Source organism: Bidens hawaiensis, unplaced genomic scaffold, assembly GCF_021521415.1.
Source record: "Bidens hawaiensis isolate Kalapana, Puna unplaced genomic scaffold, B.hawaiensis_p1.1 tig00032476_1, whole genome shotgun sequence".
Classification (NCBI taxonomy): Eukaryota; Viridiplantae; Streptophyta; class Magnoliopsida; order Asterales; family Asteraceae; genus Bidens; species Bidens hawaiensis.
The window spans coordinates 23,131-43,640 of record NW_027505254.1 but is presented as its reverse complement, the minus strand read 5'-3'; the positions used below and the strand labels follow the sequence as shown (position 1 = coordinate 43,640).

At 33.8% G+C, this 20,510-nt stretch overlaps 1 protein-coding gene across 1 annotated transcript; it reads left to right on the top strand.

Moving 5' to 3' along the window:
* Positions 1-17,314: 17,314 nt before the first annotated feature.
* LOC143611896 (thioredoxin M3, chloroplastic-like) lies at positions 17,315-18,820 on the top strand. The gene is made up of 2 exons (XM_077086002.1): positions 17,315-17,695; positions 18,342-18,820. The coding sequence occupies exons 1-2, from the start codon at positions 17,524-17,526 to the stop codon at positions 18,659-18,661; spliced, it is 492 nt and encodes a 163-aa protein (XP_076942117.1). The 5' UTR covers positions 17,315-17,523; the 3' UTR covers positions 18,662-18,820.
* The last annotated feature ends 1,690 nt before the right edge of the window (positions 18,821-20,510 follow it).

Sequence of the window (20,510 nt, the reverse complement as noted above, 5' to 3'; positions counted from 1 at the left end):
CGCCCTAAGTCGAAAGGTTAATATTAAATCCGTTATGCTTCTAAGCGTCATTGTTCAAACCGATCTTCAAATTCGTATCTTTCAAGCTCAACGCACCTCCGTTGAAGAAGGTAACATGTATGACGAAATGTCATGTGGAGCCGAACTTCAACTCGAAACCAAACCCGATGGTCATTTGTATTTTCTCAATCGTTTGTGGGTTCCCGATCGCGATGACCTTCGTACTTGTATTCTCGACGAAGCTCATAATTCGCACTATTCCGTTCATCCCGGTGCGGATAAGATGTACTTCGATCTTCGTGCTACCTTTTGGTGGCCGGGTATGAAAAAGGACGTAGCGTTGTTTGTATCTAAATGTCTTACTTGCTCGAAAGTCAAAGCCGAACATCAAAGACCCTTTGGTCTACTCGAGCAACCACCGATTCCCGTTTGGAAATGGGAAGACATTGCTATGGACTTTATCACCAAATTACCCTAAACCCAAAAAGGCAACGATAGCATTTGGGTGATCATCGATCGATTAACCAAATCTGCTCATTTCATTCCGATCCGCGAGAAGTATTCTGTCGAGCAGCTTGCTCAAATCTATGTTCGGGAAATCGTGTGCCGACACGGTTTGCCATTGTCTATCATCTCCGACCGCGATGCCCGTTTTACCTCTCATTTTTGGCGTTCACTTCAAGAAGCTTTGGGAACACGTATCGATCTTAGCACCGCTTATCATCCTCAAACGGACGGTCAATCCGAACGTACAATCCAAACACTCGAGGAAATGCTACGAGCATGTGTTCTTGATTTCGGTGGGAATTGGGATTCTCATCTTCCGTTCATCGAATTCTCCTACAACAATAGCTACCACTCTAGCATTGATGTGGCTCCTTTTCAAGCTCTTTACTGTCGTAAATGTCGTTCCCCGATTTGTTGGAACGAAATCGGTGAAGCTCAAATCACGGGACCCAAAATGGTCCAAGAATCCACCGACGTCATTGATCAAATCCGTAAAAATCTCCTAACCGTTAGAAATCGTCAAAAGAGTTACGCCGACAAACGGCGAAAACCGATCGAATTTAATGTTGACGATCTTGTCCTTCTAAAAGTATCTCCTTGGAAGGGGGTAGTCCGTTTTGGAAAGAAGGGTAAACTAGCTCCTCGTTTCGTTGGTCCTTTTAAAATTCTTGAGCGTGTTGGGAAAGTAGCGTATCGACTTGAACTACCGCAAGAACTTGCCGGTGTTCATCCGACATTTCATGTTTCGAATCTCAAAAAGTGCCTAGCCGAGGGTAATCTTCATATACCCCTCGATGAAGTTCATGTTGATGAGTCTATGATTATGGTTGAACGACCCGTTGAGATTATGGATCGCAACGAGAAGAAAACCAAGCGTAGTCGTATTCGGTTAGTAAAAGTTCGTTGGGAATCACGGCGTGGCGCGGAGTTTACTTGGGAACGAGAAGACACAATGAAAGAGAAGTATCCACATTTGTTTGCATCGTCGTCTTCATCTTAATTTCGGGACGAAATTTCCTAAAGTAGGGAATACTGTGACATTCGTCAATTTCGGGTCACTTTTGTTATGTAAACCCGACCCGTTTGTAACCCGAACATTTCAAATATATAAAATATTGGATCTTGTCATTTAAAATATATAAAATATATAAAATATATTTTTTTTTATATTATGCATTGTTTGACCATTTAAACATACCCATTTTTATGCAAACCATAAAAGAATCTTTATACCCAACCCTTCACTCCTTCCCTATATATACACACCCATCTTCTTCATTTTACTCTTGCTACATCTCCAAAAACTCTCTCAAACTCCATAGATTCAAGGTTGTTATTTCTTATGTATTCTTGAAGTTTTGACTTCTCAAGTCAAACTAACTATAGTCTTTCATTCTAACTTGTTCATCTAACATTACTAACTCTTGAATATGGTGGTACAACATATATATAATACACACCCCTTGTTTCCTTTATTTGTTACTTCACCGACTTTGGTTGGTTAAGTTTCGAATGTCATAAGGCAAGGCTTCATGGAGGACTTCGTGTTCTTGATATATATTTACACACACATAACTTATTATACATATCACTTATGACTAACTTATAACCCTTTAGTTTGTTCATCTTATTTACAAGTTCCATGGTGTGCGTTTGTATAAGACTAACCTCGGTTTAACCGAAACTAGTCCAAACCGGAAACCGAACTTTTGTTTACTAGTTTTGTTAAAATAGTTGTTTAAACATGTTTATTGCTAGATTTGAGTTTCAAAAATCATTTTTACAAGTTCTTTGATATTAAGCATATGGAATCCATCTATGAACTCGTTGGGAGATGGAAACCGAACTAAACCGAAACTTTTGCTTAAAAGACTTGTAGTTAACTTTTTTTGTTGTAAAATTTAAGTTTTCTTCATTTATAAACCAATATACAAGTTCTATGATATTTGGGCATGTAGAAACCATCTATGAACTATTTGTGAGATGGAGACCGAACTATACCGACTTTTACTCGCTTAAGACACACAAGTGTGTTTTTAGTTATCAAGACTTGTATATTTCTTTAAAAAAATAGTTTACAAACTGATTTTAATTATTTTCTTAAGTACTTGGAATAGTTGGATCCAACTTGATCTCATAACATAGCTTGGACCGACAAAACCGAACACTCGCTTAACGTGCGTTGTTAGTTCTAAACAATAGATCTACATACTTGGTTAAGTGTTAGTATGTTTTAATGAGTTATCTCATAACAATTAATATTTTGGAAAGTTGACTTTGGGTTTGACCATTTGTCAAGACCCGAACCGACAACCCGAACACTCGTTAAAAACTCGTTTTAGTATCTTTAGCCTAATGGAACTTGCATTTTAGCATTTTCCCCACCTTATTACTTAACATTGGTTAAGTAAATATTAAGGTTAGATACTTTAACCCGGTTTTGAGCAAACTTACATTTTTTAAAAGGGTTATTATTATAAATTCTTAAATAGTTACATTTTAAACCTTGAACTTTAATTGATTAGTTTTTGCAACAATTATTTTATTTAAAGATCTTCAAGACAACCTTTCTAAATCCAAGACTTTCTTTTATTTAGGCTTCATACGTTAAACTCGTCGTTCCGGCAAATCTCCAAATAATCAATCTTTCAAGTTTATTACTTGAATGTGAGTAACTTCATACCCCGTTTTCTATCTTTTATTTTGGGGGTGACATTTCAACTTATCTAAACTAAATGTTTTATACTTGGGTCTTAAACCACAAACGTTGTTGTATACCTTACTTGAATAATTGCTCGATTTGGTGTTCTATGCTTATTTGACTATGTGTTTATCGCTTTTGGATGGTGGAACTATAAATCCTAGACCATTTGGCAACCCCTCATGGCAAGGTGTCGTTAACGTAATGCAATTAACGATAACTATAAAATCCTAAACTATTTGGCAACCCCTTATAGTTGGGTGTCGCTAACTTGTTAGCGATAACTATTTATCCAAGTTTATAGCTATTATTTATGGTTTTGTATACTAGTTTTGTGGCTTTTCATACTATATATCTATTGTTCAAACTTATGAATTGCTCACCAACCTTTGTGTTGATGAACTTTATTTTATGAAATGTTACAGGTTTGCATCTAGGTTGATTATGGAGTTCGGTGAAGAAAACGTCACAAATACCGTTAGGATATTAGCAAAACTGAACAATATTTGATTTGCTATATTTTGTTGTATTTGAGTTATGAATATTTGGTTATGTGACATTTTCGATGATGTGAAATGAAATGAGTTTGTTAAATATTGTCGCTTTAAATAGTGTCATGCGCTTATGAGCAATCGTTGCACCCCGGCATGTTCCGCCGCCTTTGGTCGGGGTGGTGTGACAGTGAAGAAATGGACGGGTACCACAATATTTTCAAAAATATGATCCTTTAAGTTCAAAATTTTCAAGTAAGTGTCTTGAAAGACAAAGTTAAATGGCACATTTTTCTATGAGTTTAAAATATATAGGGTCGAGACAAGAAACTTATATAACCCGTCTGACAAGACTACCTTTTAATATAAAGATTTTGTGAAGAATATGAACGGGTACCACAATATTTTTATTAATATGATCCCTTTCGTTCAAATTTTACAAGTAAGTGTCTTGAAAGACAAAGTTGAATGACACATTTTTCTATGAGTTTAAAATATATAGGGTTGAGATAAGAAACTTATATAACCTGTCTGACCAGAATGCTTTGGAATATAAATTTTAGTTCAAAAATATGGAGGGATCCCTCAATATTTATAAATTTATGATCTTATTGGTACAAATTCACCCTAAATGCGTCTTGAAAGACTAAATTTAAAGACACATTTTCCAATGTTTGTGGAAGTTGTTGGGACACGTTAGGAAACATTAAAAGACCGTCTGGTAAGACTGTTTAATTTCAAGAACTTTTAATAGGAAATATGGACTGGCCCCTCAATATTTTTAAAAATCTCGTCGGATTTTGACACTGGTCTAAATTTTATTGGCCGGAGGATTTTTTTTCAGATCTCGTCTGCTCAGTCAAAATTAGATGGGCTATATTGGGAATATCTTGAAATTTAGGGCTATTTTGCACTTTCTATCTCTAAAAAAGGATTATTTTAGGAATTTTCCCAAAGATTTTTGGTATGACCTTTAACCCACTAGTTGAGTGGTCAAACTTCAAGGAGGTGGCCGGTGGGAGCATCTTCTACAGCTCATACCCTGCCATATATATTCAATTCAAGATAAGCTTTTGAAATATGTAAATTCGTTGCTTTTAGTTTTGTCTATTCATCATAGCAAAATTGTCATCAAGAAAAGGTTGATTAACCGTGTAAATTTGGTTACTTTTAAGGAGTTAAAAGAATTGAAACAACTCATTTATAGAACCAAATTGAGATAGGTTTAGTCGGTTAATAATATTGTGCATGGATTAATGGGTTTGATAAATTTATCAAAGTAAACTGTAGTTTTCTTTCCTGTGGTTTGTCCAAATTTGCGGTTTTAGTCCAATAGTTATAAAGTTGCGATTTTCATCTATGTGGTTTCATTTTACTTGCAATTAAACCCGAATTCACTAACCTCGTTAAGTTTGGTCGTTAAATCCATCAGAGTGCCCCTCACTTGAATGGCAATTTTTGTCCTTTTTCTCCCCAAATACAACCCAGTCCCTCACTTAAGGGATGCTATAACAGATCGGTTATGGTTTTCCATTAACCAACATATCGGTTATAGTTATGGGTTTTGTCCAACCCCGTCCCAAACCGACTCATGCACACCCCTATCATTTACTAGCTTTAGAAGTGCTTACAAACCAAACCCTTATATAATAGTTTTGAACATTCAAACTTATTATGACTCTCTCTTCTTTACTTCCTTTTTTTTTCTCTATATATTAGTACTCTAGTCTAGGATGGGTCGCTAAAAAGATGTTGATCCTATATCAATCTCATTTGCCCCGAAGTTTTGGTAGTCGGTAGATATTAATTCAATGATAGGATCCACTTTAAAGTCGAAATCGATCAGTTTGGTTTATGAACCGACATTTTTGTACTAAAGAACATTATATAGCACCGGCCATGACTTGATTGGGACCAGTTTATCATTTACTGTCCACCAAAAACATTAGTAAATAATTTATTATAAAATTTTAAAGTAATATATATATCTCCATATATATGATCCTAGTTTCGAGTCGTACTAAAAGGCATTTTGCTCAAACATATATATTCTAGTCAAATATCTAACTCATTACTTTTTTTCACCTAGAGAGAGAGAGAGAGAGAGAGAGAGTTAGTAATGGGTCAGGTTTAGATAAAATCGCACCCATACGGCCATACCCGATTATAAATCTTGTCCCAAACCGAACTCAAACCCGTCGGGTCTCTATCAGGTAATTAAGTACACGTCGGGTATCGGAAACTACCAGGTAAAAACATAAATGAGTTTTCAAGGATATAGGCGGTGCAAGGTGCACCAAAGTTGATGTGGTGGTGAGTGTGGGCCATGTGAAATCAAGGGATGTGAATCAAGTATATATGCATATATCGATGGTTTAACTTGTCCTATCAGACACCACATGGTGGCTTGGTACAACTAGCTAGCACCATCGTGTGTTGAGGGGCCCTTGATTTCCCGAATCGTCTTTTTCAACGGTTCTGGAGATTTCTTTGGTGCAACCACTCTATGTACATTACTCCCGCCAAATATTGTACCCTATTCATATTTATTGCCCATGCATTTAATCTAGTTTGTTTGTTAGTTTCAGTCTTACAATGCTAAATTTTCATTATTAACTTTTATATGGTTTAGTCAATTGATGTGTCTGGCTTAGAGTACTCAGGACATATGCCGAATATTAGACCATTGGTTACACGAAAAAGTGGTTTTAGATGGTTTTAAAAAAATAGTACTCGGGACATATGCCGAATAGTGATATAGTAGCGATTTTTTTGCTGGATTAGATAGTTTTAAAAAAAATGGTTTTAGATGACTGGCTAAATATTAAGTGATTTTAGATAATTTGGTAACTCAAATGGCGGATTTTGAGGACACATCAGCTAACTTTTCCAAGTAGCAGTCCAAGTCATCCAATTGTGACATTTGGAAGTCGCTATCTCAAACAGCGGATTACGCAAACCACAATTTTTGGACGATGACTTGGACTTGGACGATGTCATGGATTGCCACTTAAAAATCTAGCTGATATGTTCGCATAATCCGCTATTTGGGATAACAAATGACCAAAAACACTTAAAATTTAGTCGGCCACGTAAAACCACTTCTTCCTCCTTTCTTTTTCCTTTTTTTCCCCGGTAAAACTACCTAATCCAGCAAAAAAAAAATCTATAGTAGCGCTATACATGTAATTTGGTCTTCTACAAAAAGGAGTATGATATAGCTAGCTTCATACTTCACAACAATATCTACTACAAATCATATATAATACCAAATTAAACCAGTAATATTGTTTCTTCCAAAATAGGAGTATTGATGTAACTTCATACTTTACAACAGTATCTCATACAATTCATATCTAATACCAAATTAAACCAGTAATATTGTTTGTATTAGATATCGTTGTGATTGCCAATTCCTAATCAGCTCAACTACTATAAGAGTGGAAAGGAAGATTTGAGCGGCTATTTTTCCCAGGACAGGAAATTATGGGCTTGGGTTGCTCGACGCTGTTTGCGATCACGGAAGTATGGAGTCGTCGTTTGCCATTAGTTACCGGGTAACCAGGCTTTATTTATTGATCAATTAAAAAACAAAGAGATTTTGTGATTGTTTTAATGGCAAAAGATGACCAAATACCAAACCCGACATGATAAGAAAAATGAAACCGGAAATATCCATTACGGGTATTCGAATGTTGAATTACTGGGAAAAAAGGTACAGGTATGAGTATAATATTAGGAGAATAGATTGTTAAGAAAACAGAGTTATTTTGGCCAACATGCAATGGGGTGAAGGCACAGGAGGGGTTGTTCCCTTGCGGGATTGGAAGGCCGGTGCTTGGCGTGAAACTCCTTGGCGGTGCTGTAAGCCAGGATGCGGGGTTTATCAGCAGTTTGGCTATGAAAAGGGCATCTAGCGCTGTGGAACTGATGAGCTGTCTCCCAAGACTTCGGGATCCTCAATGCGAGCTTCTTTTGCTTCGCTCATGTATGGGAGTCGCCAAGCTTTTGTTCGGTTTGAGAACATGCCAACCTATGTATGTGGGGGAAGCTGTTTCTATATTTGACAATGGTCTTCGAAGGGCGATTGAGGACATCGTGGTTTGTGGAGGTCCGTTCTTTGGGGATCTCCAATGGAGGTTGGCATCAATTCCGATCCGTTATGGGGGGTTGGGTCTCTGTTCGGCCGAGGATGTATCTACATATGCTTTTGTGGCTTCGAGAGCACAGTCGTGGTGTTTGCAAGACCATATTCTTCGGGGTTGTGATATTTATGGGTTGGACTCTGATTATGGGTGTGCGATGGATCGTTTACGTACTTCACTTCCAGATTTTGATCTTAGCGGGTTCTCTAATAAGGACACCGCCCCCCTAAAGCCCAACATGTTGTGGCGAGTGCCTTATTTAGTGGAATCGTCAAGAGTTTAGAAGTGAAGTTTGATCTATCCCCTCGCCAAAAGGCGGTGTTTGAATGCCTTCGGGCTCCTCGGGCTCAGGATTTTCTAACGGCCATCCCCATTGAAGGATTAGGCCAACGTATGTCGGGTTTGGAGTATCGGGCTATCCTTAAGTACCGGTTAATGATCCCTATGTTCCCGACGGATGAACCTTGCCCAATTTGTCGTAAGGTCTGTTTGGATTCTTTTGGTGACCATGCGGTGCATTGCAAAGAATTGCCTGGCTTTAAATACAGACATGATCTGGTTAGGGATGTTCTGTGTGATGTTCTTAAACGGGCAGGGATTTCTGCTAAAAAGGAGGCCCCTGTTAACTTTCTCACTGATCCTATTGAAGGGAGGTCTACTTTACGACCGGCTGATATTCTTGTGTTCGGGTGGGCAGGGGGGAAACACGCCTGTGTGGATCTTACAGGAGTGTCTCCTCTTGTTGGGCTCAGGGACCGTGGGTTTGTTGTGGGTCAGGCTGCGTTGAAGGCTGAATCGGGCAAAGTTGTTAAACACGAGAAAGCTTGTTTAGATAATCAACATGTCTTTCTACCATTTGCCTTTGATACATTTGGTTTCTGGCTCCAGAGGCTGTGAAATTTTTGAGTAGGGTTCAGCGCGTCGTACACGGAACCTCTTCAGCTTCTAGGTCCCAAAGCTTCGTTTTTAGCAGGATTGGCTTTGCTGTTCAAAAGGGGGTTGCGGCGCAACTTGTTGCCCGTTTGCCTGCCACTTTATTGTAATCGTTTTATAGTAAATTATATAAAACTTCGATATTTAATAAAAAAAAAAAAATAGATTGTTATATTGGCCTCAATCTTCTTTTAGAGATTAAGAATTTGACACCATGGGTTTGATGAAAACTTTGCATTAACCTTTAAATGAATAAAAAGTATTGTTTTGTTAGTAGTTTTAGGGATAAGCATTTTGAATCAAATACTCATACTCGTATACGTATCTGTACCCGTACCGATTTAGCCTATTTGGTACATGTATTGGTACTCATTTTTGTTGAATTTAGGTATAGGTATGGGTACGGTAAAGGTGCGAGTATATAGGGGTTTAATTGAGATTCTTTGTATTTAATATATAAAATAAATTCTCTAATCATGGTATTATTGAACAAGTACCAAACGTTTCTTCAATATTTAATAATATAACATTTAAGACTCGAACCGGCAAACAAATCACTTAAAGTCGACGACCGAATTAGGGTTTCTTAATACTATATTATCATTAAATCAACGACCAATTTGGTACTTGTACTAATTTGGTGTCCATCACGTACTTGAGCAAGTACCGGACCTGGACTAATTCAGGTTGTTTGTTACTCGTATTGGTTTCAATACAGTTGAAGATTTGGAAATAAAAAATCAAAGTGGTACAAAAACGGGTACCGTACCAAAATACTCATACCAATACCCGTACCGTACTGAAAATTTATTACGAGTATTGATACATGTTTTTATTGATTTTTGGTACGAATACAATTGGGTAACTATAGGTATGGATACATTAACTGTCTCAAATTCATCCCTAAGTAGTTTATTCTATTTAAAAAGAAAAGGGTTAAACTCAAATTTGCATTGTAATATGAGTAGGCTAAAAATGAATAATTAAACAAACTCATATTAAGAACTAGGAAGCCAACTTTAATTACTATTTTAATAAGCCCAAAAACAAATACCCATTTCAATAAGCCCATAAGTTCATAACTCATTAACTCTAATACCCAATCTCTCATATCCTCAAATTTGTTAAGCGGAATCTAACCCATTAACTCTAATACCCAATCTCTCATAAGTTCATGACCCATTAACTCTAATACCCAATCTCTCATAAGTTCATGACCCATTAACTCTAATACCCAATCTCTCGTCAGCCAACCATCAATGAGTCAACGACTACGAGTGACGACCACTCGACCAGACCAGTGAAGTCGTAGAGACGTAGACCAAGTTATTAGTTCAGAATTTGATATCAATAGTGGTTTAAATCAATAAATTTCTCTTGCAAGAGCCGGGATACATAATGAAACGCTTATTATAAAACACTTATCATAAAACGCTTCTGCAGTTATGCATTGTTTCAGTCATATACATTTGTTATTGAAGTTCGATGCCATTAATTTTAATAAATGATAAGCACGTGGCATTCACATATACATAAAGGCATTTTATTTTGTATATTATTTACATTTCATAAAACACATTAAAGGGATTACTGATGTAATGTCTCAAATGTTGCAAATAAAGGATCAAGATATAGTGGATGCAATTTGAATAGTTAATGCAACTAAGCAACAAATGCAATCGTTTATACTTGAATAATTTGATTAACTTTTAAAAGAGGTCCATCTAAACAATATGCAATTGAAATGGTTAGCAACGACGATGATTATGTATTTTATGTTACTCGGCATATATAAGAAAAAAAAACTTATGTCACCAATTGTCATAATTATGAATTCGAAATTTCAACATAGTGCTAAATATGCAAATCAAGAGATTGACAATGGCTTAACGAGGCAACCATTGTATTGTATTTCTTACGTGTATGGGTAAGCCGGAATGATAATTTTTGTGCATTTGAAATACCGAAGATACTTAGGGTTGCCTAGATAAATCCATAATATTTTAATTACGAAGAAAAAAGACAATGTAGTGTATGAACTCAACAATTATATTCCTAAGATGAAAGGAGAGAAGATGTTTACCAAGATGAATGGTATATCTAATACTGCAAAAAAATGTGGAAAAACCATATTTTTCGTATTTGTTTACCAGTTTCAACGATAATTGTTGAAAGAAAATTTTTTTTCCACTGAAGCATGTAGAAACGGAATTGTGTAATCGATGGGTGACTATTACAATAACTAATTTTGCATTTCTTATCTATAATATATATAAACGAAGACATAAAAATCCTACGTGTCACGATGTGGTCGCTCCCCCTTTTTTTGGAGTCACTAGATTTGCTTAATTTTTAAATGGAGGCTTCTCATGCATTTGACCCGAATTCATGGGTATGGGTCTTACCAAACCCAGATATTCCTTAAACGGGTTATAACATCTCATTAAATTAAAAATTATTCTCACCAATTTATTGATGTAAAAATCCTATAAAATAGAATATAATAAAAATCAATATCTTATTTATTTTAAAAAAGATATATATATATATATATATTATTTAAATTAAAAAACCAATGTGATAGTGAAAAAAATAAACAGGTCTTGGGTCTCATCAAACCATAACTATATTATTAACTTTTATAAATATTATTTATAATTAAAAAACCAATTTTATAGTAAAAAAATAAACGGGTCTGGGTCTCATTAAAACCATATAGCTTTTAAACCAGGTTATAATATCTCATTTATTTGTGAAACAATTTATTATCAAACCATAAGTATATTATTAAATTTCATATAATAAAAAAAGTATAAATTTAAAAAATAAATAAATATTATAACAAACAATGTAAAATAACCCCCGTAATACGGCCATGTATCTTTATTATGGTATTGAATTTTATTATATGACGCAGTCGGAGCTTACCTTAAATGAAAATTATGATATAGTGTTGTTAGAATTCCAAAAACCGAAAAATAGGGACCCGCATAAAATAATCATGATCTTGACACTGATGAAATCATACAAAAACTTGGATTTGTTGACGATTTAAATTTTCAAAAATCTTATGTTGCCTAGCCAATAGAAACTTAGAAACAAGAAAAAGCTTGACGCATAAAAGTAATAATTAAAATGAACACACTCGGTGGGACTCGAACCCACAATCGCCTAAATAGAAGTCAGACGCTCTATCCATTAGGCCAAGGGTGCTTTTGTTTATTACGTTGTCAGTTTAATTTATATTACGTTTTACTTTTTGACTTCACAAATTTGTCATTTTGATTCTTTGCAAGTTGTAAAATGAACCTCTATAGTAAAACGAATAAAGTAAAGTAGAATTGCATTATTATCCTGAACTTAAATCACTTTTAGTTATTTGTTGAATTATATTTCTTAACATAACAATCATACTGAAAATAAGAACATACATCTTTATTCCTTAGATCTTAGTTTGTATATTAAGCACAAGGTTTCTTTTATTCCAACTTCTCCGCTCGTGTCACACTGTCACGTTGGAATGCTTTAACGGATTTATGGAATGAAATTGAGTCTTGATATAGGTGAAAAATTGAGAATGTGGTAAATGTTATGGATTCAAATTTAAGTGGAAACATGTTCGAATATAGGGATATATATATTTACTAGTTTGAGACCCGTGTATTACATGGTAATTAATGAAAATTTTAAACTTTAAGCATTAAGTGAAATATAGTCAAAGAAATAATCATATATTGTTAATACAATTATAATTTACATTAAACACATATAAATTACATAACTAAGATTACACAAATATGTAATAAGTAAGAATTTCCTTGTACACTATATTTGCGATTGTATTGGTCCTTATACATTGCTTATCAATAAATCAAAATTTTTAGTCCATGTTTGATTGTAACTTTTGGTAAAGTAACATATATGCTTGCTTGTAACTTCTGATATAGCCACGTATAGTTGTCCGTGTGACAAATAAGGTTTTTTGAGTACATACCAACTATCTATGATGATATATCCATGAAACTAACAAAAAAAATACATTTATACACATAAATATCATACATTTTAATCAATCAATATGATGTCTTTGAGATCATTCACTCATGTTTATCCAAAAGAAACATGATTATCCCAAAAACAAAACTACCTAAACTTTGAAGATATAATAATCCTTAGAATCTTAAGAATTTGAAACTGATTGATCATGATAAATTTGTTGTCATTGATATTTTGTGTATGACAAAAATTTTAAATAATTTTATGTTTTACAATTAACAATTGTATAATCAAGCAACATATAAAACCGAAAATTAAAATATAACAAAATGATTTGTCTCATTTCATATGAATGTAATTTTTAGGAAAATGACATAAACATACTAACCATAAAGCCATTATTCAAAAAATAGTGATTATTCTAAGTTAGTAGAATATTAGAAGATTTAAAATTATAAATGCTTTTAATTAAGTAATTTGTCTTATAAGACATATTAAATTAAATATATATATATAAATGTATAAAAAATATAAATCAATCAATCAATCAATCATACCCAATGGAATCCCACCAATAGCAAAGCTATAAGTAGGGTCTGAGGAGGGTGGGATGTAGGCACACCGTACCTCTATTCAATGGGGTAGAGATGTGGCTTCCAGGGATAAAAATATATAAATCAAGTCATAAAATATATATATGCTTCTAAATCATTTTGGTATGTGTTATGAAAGAAAAATATTGAAAACTAAATATTGATATTCTTATTGTTAAAACTCTTTATACCATAAAAAATCATATAAATAAATGACAGATAGTTCATATAGTAAATTGTTATACATATGGATTACAATTATAATATTACCCGTCAGTCTGTCACATCAAGTCCCAAGTATAAATTCATCCAACACAATATAAAGTAGATACTTTATAAACAACGATTTCTTTTAGTTAAACAGTATATCATAATCACAACTCCAAGAACAGTTGCAAAAGGGACCAACTTCCTGCCAATACCTACATGTTGAAAAATCAAAGTAATAAAACTATCTAAGCGTGTGTTTTGGATAGCTTCTTGGTTTTTGAAATAAGCAATTTGGAATATACAGCTGCAATTTGCTTATTTCACTCAGAATCTTGGATACACAATCCCAAAACCCAAACGCCCTTAAAACACCTTATTAATAATTATCATATGTATTTTTTATGATTACAAATGGTTAGGTGTGACATATGTATTTTTGTATGACTACAAAAGAGTGTTTCTTGTGGCTTTTCTTTTTTTTTTTGGAAATTAGATCATGTAATAATATTTTGTTCAAGATAAGTCTTGAACTAGACAATACTTAAAATCTTTTAAATATTGTCTTAAAGGTATGTATATAATCATGTATTTGTAAAATAGGGACAAAAGAAATTACCTATTTGTAGTAAAAAACCAAAATTATATATATCAACTTAATCGATTCAAACACACCATAAACGGGAGCTATGAGAGCAAGATTGAAGGAACAAAACATTTTTGTTATATGCGAATTACAACAAAATCGGCTGCCAAACCAATAACACAAAACGTAAATAGCAAAGAACACCATAACACCCTAGCAGCGAAAGTAAAGCATTCAACCAAAAGCTACCATTATCTGCAAATACAATAGGAAAAAAAACAGTTAACAAAAAGTTATAAAGGCTAAACAAATTTTCATATTAGATATACATCACTTGAACAAAAAGTTATAAAGGCTAAACTCAGATGAAATGATATTTAGGGCTCATATCAAACCAAAGTCCAAACTTTTTACAAAAAATACCAGAAAACTGACTTGTTTAAACTCTAAAACATGAGATTAAAACCTAACATGTTCCCCTTTAAAACATGATCCCTAGGCCTTTTAAAGCCGTGCATAATTTGAACACATTCCATGCCGTCACAAATACAGATCTATACACAAAGTTTATTAAATTAGTCAAAAAAATCAAACCCACAATAAAGGTTTTGATGAATTTAAGGTTTGGGACAGAGCATACCTAGAGGCGTTTGTATTCGGAGAAGGAAGATAGCAGCCACGTCGTGTAATCGGAGAAGGAAAAGGTGATCTGCAGAGGCGTTTGGGACGAAGCATATCTAAGGTTATGATTGTGTTGAAATAAAAACAAATCGGTTAATTGCTATTATTCAGATAAAACTCCATTGGGTGGGGTTAGTATATCTAACTTCCTAGGGTTGTCAAGATATTCGTTTATGAATGGTTGTGTTAGCGTTTCATGCACCACAAATAATCCGAAGAGTCTATAGTGACATTAAGTTGCTCTAACAGTCCAACAGTCGTAAACGAATTGTCATCATATGTTTCAGTTTCATCATTATATGACTACCAAGAAAATCCTCCTCCCACTGAAGTCATCTCCATCAATGCAGTTTGTAAACCTACCTGTTAAAATCAACCACATTCACACATCATTAATAACAATAAACAAATGCAAACCTTTGACTCAAATATGCATAAAGGTAACTTTCACTTGAAAATGAGTTTAAACCATTTATAATAATAAAATCTAAATTAAAAATCTGACTTCCGAGTTATTAAGAATAATTTCTACTCCTTCACTTACGCTTCCCTAGTTCCTTCCTTCAATCATGATATTAGTTTACGAATACAATTCTAGGCAATATTCTTAGAAAAAGTAACCAACTTTAAATCAAAATCTTTGAACATGTTATTATTAATTTGCGGTTCAGATGAATGATGATGATGATGATGATGATGATGATAATGATGATAATAATAATATCAAATACACATGATCTGCAAAGAGCTATTAATACATGAATCTCAAATTGAACATATTAAACCTAAATCTTCAATCAATCTAATATCAAAATTCAATCAAAAGAGTTAATAATAATAATAACAATAATAATAATAATAATAATAATAATAATACCTGGTGAAGATGAGAGAAAGAGATTTAGGGGTTTTGAGGTCCACCGATGCGTCGTATATGTATATATATAGTAGATATAGTGAAGGGGGGAATAGTAGTGGTGGTGGTGGCCGTGAAGATGGTCTATTTCGTTTCCGTCACTTGGGGTGGTGGTGGAGGCCATGGAGAGGGCCGATGGAAAGGCATATGTGATGAGAGTTGAGAGAAATTTGGTATCTAGGGTTTGATTGGATAAAGAATAGGAGGTTTGAATAACAAATAAAGTGGGTGGGTAATGACCCATGTAGTATTCATATTTAAGTAAATTAGTTAAAAAGTATGAGAATGGATGAGAGTGTGACAAGTGGCATATAGTAGTAGTTATTTATTAAAGTAGTAAGATATAATAATATGATTTTTTATTAACATCTAATACAAACCAAACTACATCTGGATAATGGGTAAGCAAGCAACAAGCTGCGCCGCTATCCCCTTTTGAATCGCAAAGCCTATTATACTAAATATCAATCATTGGTTCATCGGGCTCTGCGAGTCACTGTGGTAAAATCATCAATAATTATAACCTGATTTGCTAGGGACGAGTGAAGTCCATAAATCCGAAAGTAAAATATCAAATAGTGAAGAAACACTAAGTCCAACCTGATATGGTTAAACCTAATATCTCACCTAAGAATAGATTACGGACAGTAGTGAGTTTCGGTGGACGATTCACCTGCAAAACGAAACACCATGAGTTTGTAACGAGAAGGAGAATAGGGGGTCTTCTCGTAACCACATCCAGCGTGAGAATTAGTATGGTAAGTGATCGGAATCTATTTAGAGAAGGTGGAATCCCTCTTTACCACTAAACCTCATCCTGTATTTATAGCCGAAGGGGGGGGGGGGGGGTCAGTTGTCCCACTCAATGGAAGCTTCTATTTTCATGACCTAGCATGATGGCCTTTCCTGATTGGTTAGACAGTTTGACTAGTGATATTCTTTTTTCCTATGTGAGTTCTGCGTTGGCCCATTCTCATTGGTCCATCGTGCGTCCATATAGTTGTCAGGTTATTGAGCAGTGGTACCTCGCCACGTGTCCTGCCTATGGTGGTACTTCCGTTGTGCCTTATTACTTATTATTATTATTATTATTATTATGTGTATCTTCCGCGATGGGCTTGTGGCGCCTTCGCGGGCGATACTCTTTCCGCTTGTTCTTTATTTTGACTTGTTACTTGTATGGTGTGTTTGATATCTTATCCCATAAATAATTTTAAATGTTGTAAAGTAGAAGTTGATTAAAAACACTATAAACTTAAATGTTTTGTAGTTTGACAAGTTTAAAATATAGAGTAAAAAACATATATAAAATAGAAATGGGCCTAACTCTTTCATTAACTTAAAATAAAGAGTAAAAAACATATATAAAATAGAAATGGAGCTAACTCTTTCATTATCTTTTTATAAATAAAAATATCAATAACTTTATAGAAAATATCAATATTTTTGAATATGAAGATATTATAAGTAAACTTAGAAAGGGACCTAATCCTTTCAAGATCAACAACCTCCAATAACATAATTCTATTATCCATATATGTTGCAAGAAGTTAAAAGATACCTAAATATCAATACTCAATAGAGAATAGAAAACGTGCTCTATCATATCACATCATGTCTCAATCCATTTATGATATTATTATGTGACCCCAAATCTTCTATAACCTATCATCTTCCAATCTGCATTCTCTACAACTAATAATCTGTTCTTAATTCACACCAAAGTTTTCTTTAATTCTGTTTGTTTATTTGATCATACATATTTCAATGGCTACTGCTTCTTGCACTCACTCTCTTACAACTCGTTCTTATCCTTCAATTCACCAACTAGCACCGTCCATGTCCCATGAACACCTTAAAATTTCGAATGATTTATCTTCTTGGGTCGCGAAGAAGCGATCTCGTCTCCCGGTACTCTCTATGCGCCAAGAATCAGCAGGTATGGTTCAGTTCATTAACTTTAGTATGAATTTGTTGTTTGTTTTCAAACCAACTTGTTTTTCGGATTTGCTCAACTTTAGTTATCAAAACCCTCTATTGTATTTGTAATGTTCTGTGTTTTATTTTGTTCTAGCTACTTGCTAGGAGTTACTTTTATTTATAAAATACCGCCTTTCTATAAAAAGAAAAAAAAAGTTATCTAAACCTGAAAATCCTATTAAACACAGATCCTGAAAACAAAAAGAAATACTCATTGGTCAACCCGAACACAACTCGTTTATCTAAATGCTTCTGCGGGTTCAACTCGAAACTAATCCCAACTCATTTAGACTAAACTCAAACCCGTGAATTCCGTGTTTGATGTGTGAGAAACAATATATTAATTAGGGTTAAAAAAATTTATTTATGTGTTATTTATATTTATATATTTTAATCTTTTTAAGAAAGGACTATGATGCCGGTTCTTAAATCCTGTCCGACCGATTCAACTAGTGGACCGGTAAGATGATTAATTTGATGTTCGGTCTGGTTCTGAAAATCTTTTGTTTTATCTATATCTTCTATAATCTAAATTAGTATATATGGTAATCAAACATTTTATGCCATTGGTGTAATAATTTGGACATGCATCTTTGTGAATGCAGTTTTGGAAGTAACATCAAAATCATGGAACCCGTCAATTTTGAAAAGTGAAACTCCAGTACTAGTTGAGTTCTACACCAACTGGTGTGAACCATGTAACATGGTGCACCAACTAATCGATGAGATCGCCACTGATTATGCTGGGAGGCTCGAGCGTGTTGCAATCAACGTCGAGGAGGAGCCACGCGTCGCTGAGGAATATGATATCAAGGCTGTGCCCATTGTTGTGTTGTTCAAAAACGGTGAGAAACAAGAGTCTGTAGTTGGCACCATGCCTAAAGACTTCTTTGTTGCGGCCATTGAACGAGTCTTGGCTAGTTAATCTACAAACTTTTCGTAGAGGGGCGGATCTAGCTTATGAGCACCAAGTTCCATAAGGGGTCAGGTTTGTGTACCCGACCCAACACGTTAGAAGGTTCAAGTTTGGAAATGCTTGTAACGTTTTGTTGTTAAATTTCTCTTAAGAATCATAGTTTGCATATAAATGTAATAATAAATTCTCATTAGAGTATGTAAATTATTAATCAACTATACATCTATAACATCAAAAATTAAGAGTAATTAAATTGATAACATAATCAAATCATATATTCTAAATATCTACATTAATACCCGTGGAACATTAAGTTTCAAGACAACACGTCTACAATCGAGAGTTTTGAATTGTATAAAAATATTTTTGGGCGCATAGGCTCGAGATATATGTGCTATGACAATCGCAAAAATGTGTGGTACGAGTACGACCCAACATCTAACATGTGGTCGACAACAAGACAAATGGGCAACACTTCAAACTAATAATTGGTGCCACAAAAATTATTTATTTTGGTTGTCCATGTCAAATGGGCAACACTTCAAACTAAACCTTATCTTTTGTACCTAATCATTGTTTTATCATCATTAATATATTACGTGACCAACTTTTCTTAATATTTATTATTTTTTATTTAGAGGTGGTAGGGACATGTGATAATCAAAAAAGTATTTATAAAGAAAATTCTTAAAATGGACTAAATATAGTAGAAAAATTAAAACTGACCAAAACTTTAAAATCATTCCATTAAAATTATTAAAGTTACAGTAAAAACAATCGGAGGAGACACATTTGAAATCGTGCCGATAAGATCCAATAACATTATGCCAAATGTCTAGGTCAGATGAAATTCACACAAAAACTGTCAGATCCATAATAGTTTATACGAAAACTATCTTGATCAAAATAGTCTAGCTAGGGAGATGGGTTTTACTATAATATTATTATATTTAATGTTGCTCATATAAGGTTTTTTTTATAACTTTCAAAAATAAAGTTTTATAAAATTTCAAATGTACCGTTGAGACAAACTTATTTTTATCTATGTGCCCATATAAATTTTACTCAAAACCGACCCGGGTCAAATTTATGTCGAAACGTTCAATAAAAACTTGACCCGGCTCGATTTTGAATAAAATTTATATCGACACGTAAATAAAAATAAACTTGTCTCAATGATATAATCAAAATTTTATGAAACTTCATATTTTAAAAATTATAAAAAAAACTAAACATGAGTAAAATTAATTATAATAATTAAATATTAAGAAAAACAAAATTTCAAAGTTCTCATACTCCAAGAAAAAATATAGATTTTAAAAAGATGGATTTTTCACAAAACTCGTCGGATCCAACATATTTGATTCAAAAGTTGTCTTAAGATGGATTTAGTTCAAAACTCGTTGCCCAGGATGGATTTGGTTCAAAATTTGTCTACATCGTCAGTTTTGAAAGGACAATTATGAAATCTACAAAAAAAGAATGGTTGTTTTAACAATCTCTCTTCTTAAGTGACTTATTTTGAGAATGTTCTTTATTTATAAGCTTACAAATCAAGTCTAAATGTTTGATCATCTGTTAGTAAGTACACGGAAATGAACTTAGTTTACCCGGTTGTTAGAATTCTATCTACAAGGGTTTTTGAGTCGAACTCACATGCATTAAATAATTGACGGTGATTGAAATTCCTTCACAAATAGACTCGGAAGTTGTTAAGAAAATGATGATACTAAAATAAATGAATTGAGAGACATAATAACAAAATTAGTTCTTTGTATTAAGCATTTGATAAATATTTACGGGTAAAGTTAAAATACAAAGGACAACAAAAATGAGAAAGGTGAGAAGGAACACAGTC

Bases quoted from the DNA above. Each gene is read 5' to 3' on its own strand.
- LOC143611896 (XM_077086002.1), top strand. From the start codon at position 17,524: ATGGCTACTGCTTCTTGCACTCACTCTCTTACAACTCGTTCTTATCCT. The intron at 17,696-18,341 runs GTATGGTTCAGT...TTGTGAATGCAG, and splicing joins TATGCGCCAAGAATCAGCAG to TTTTGGAAGTAACATCAAAA.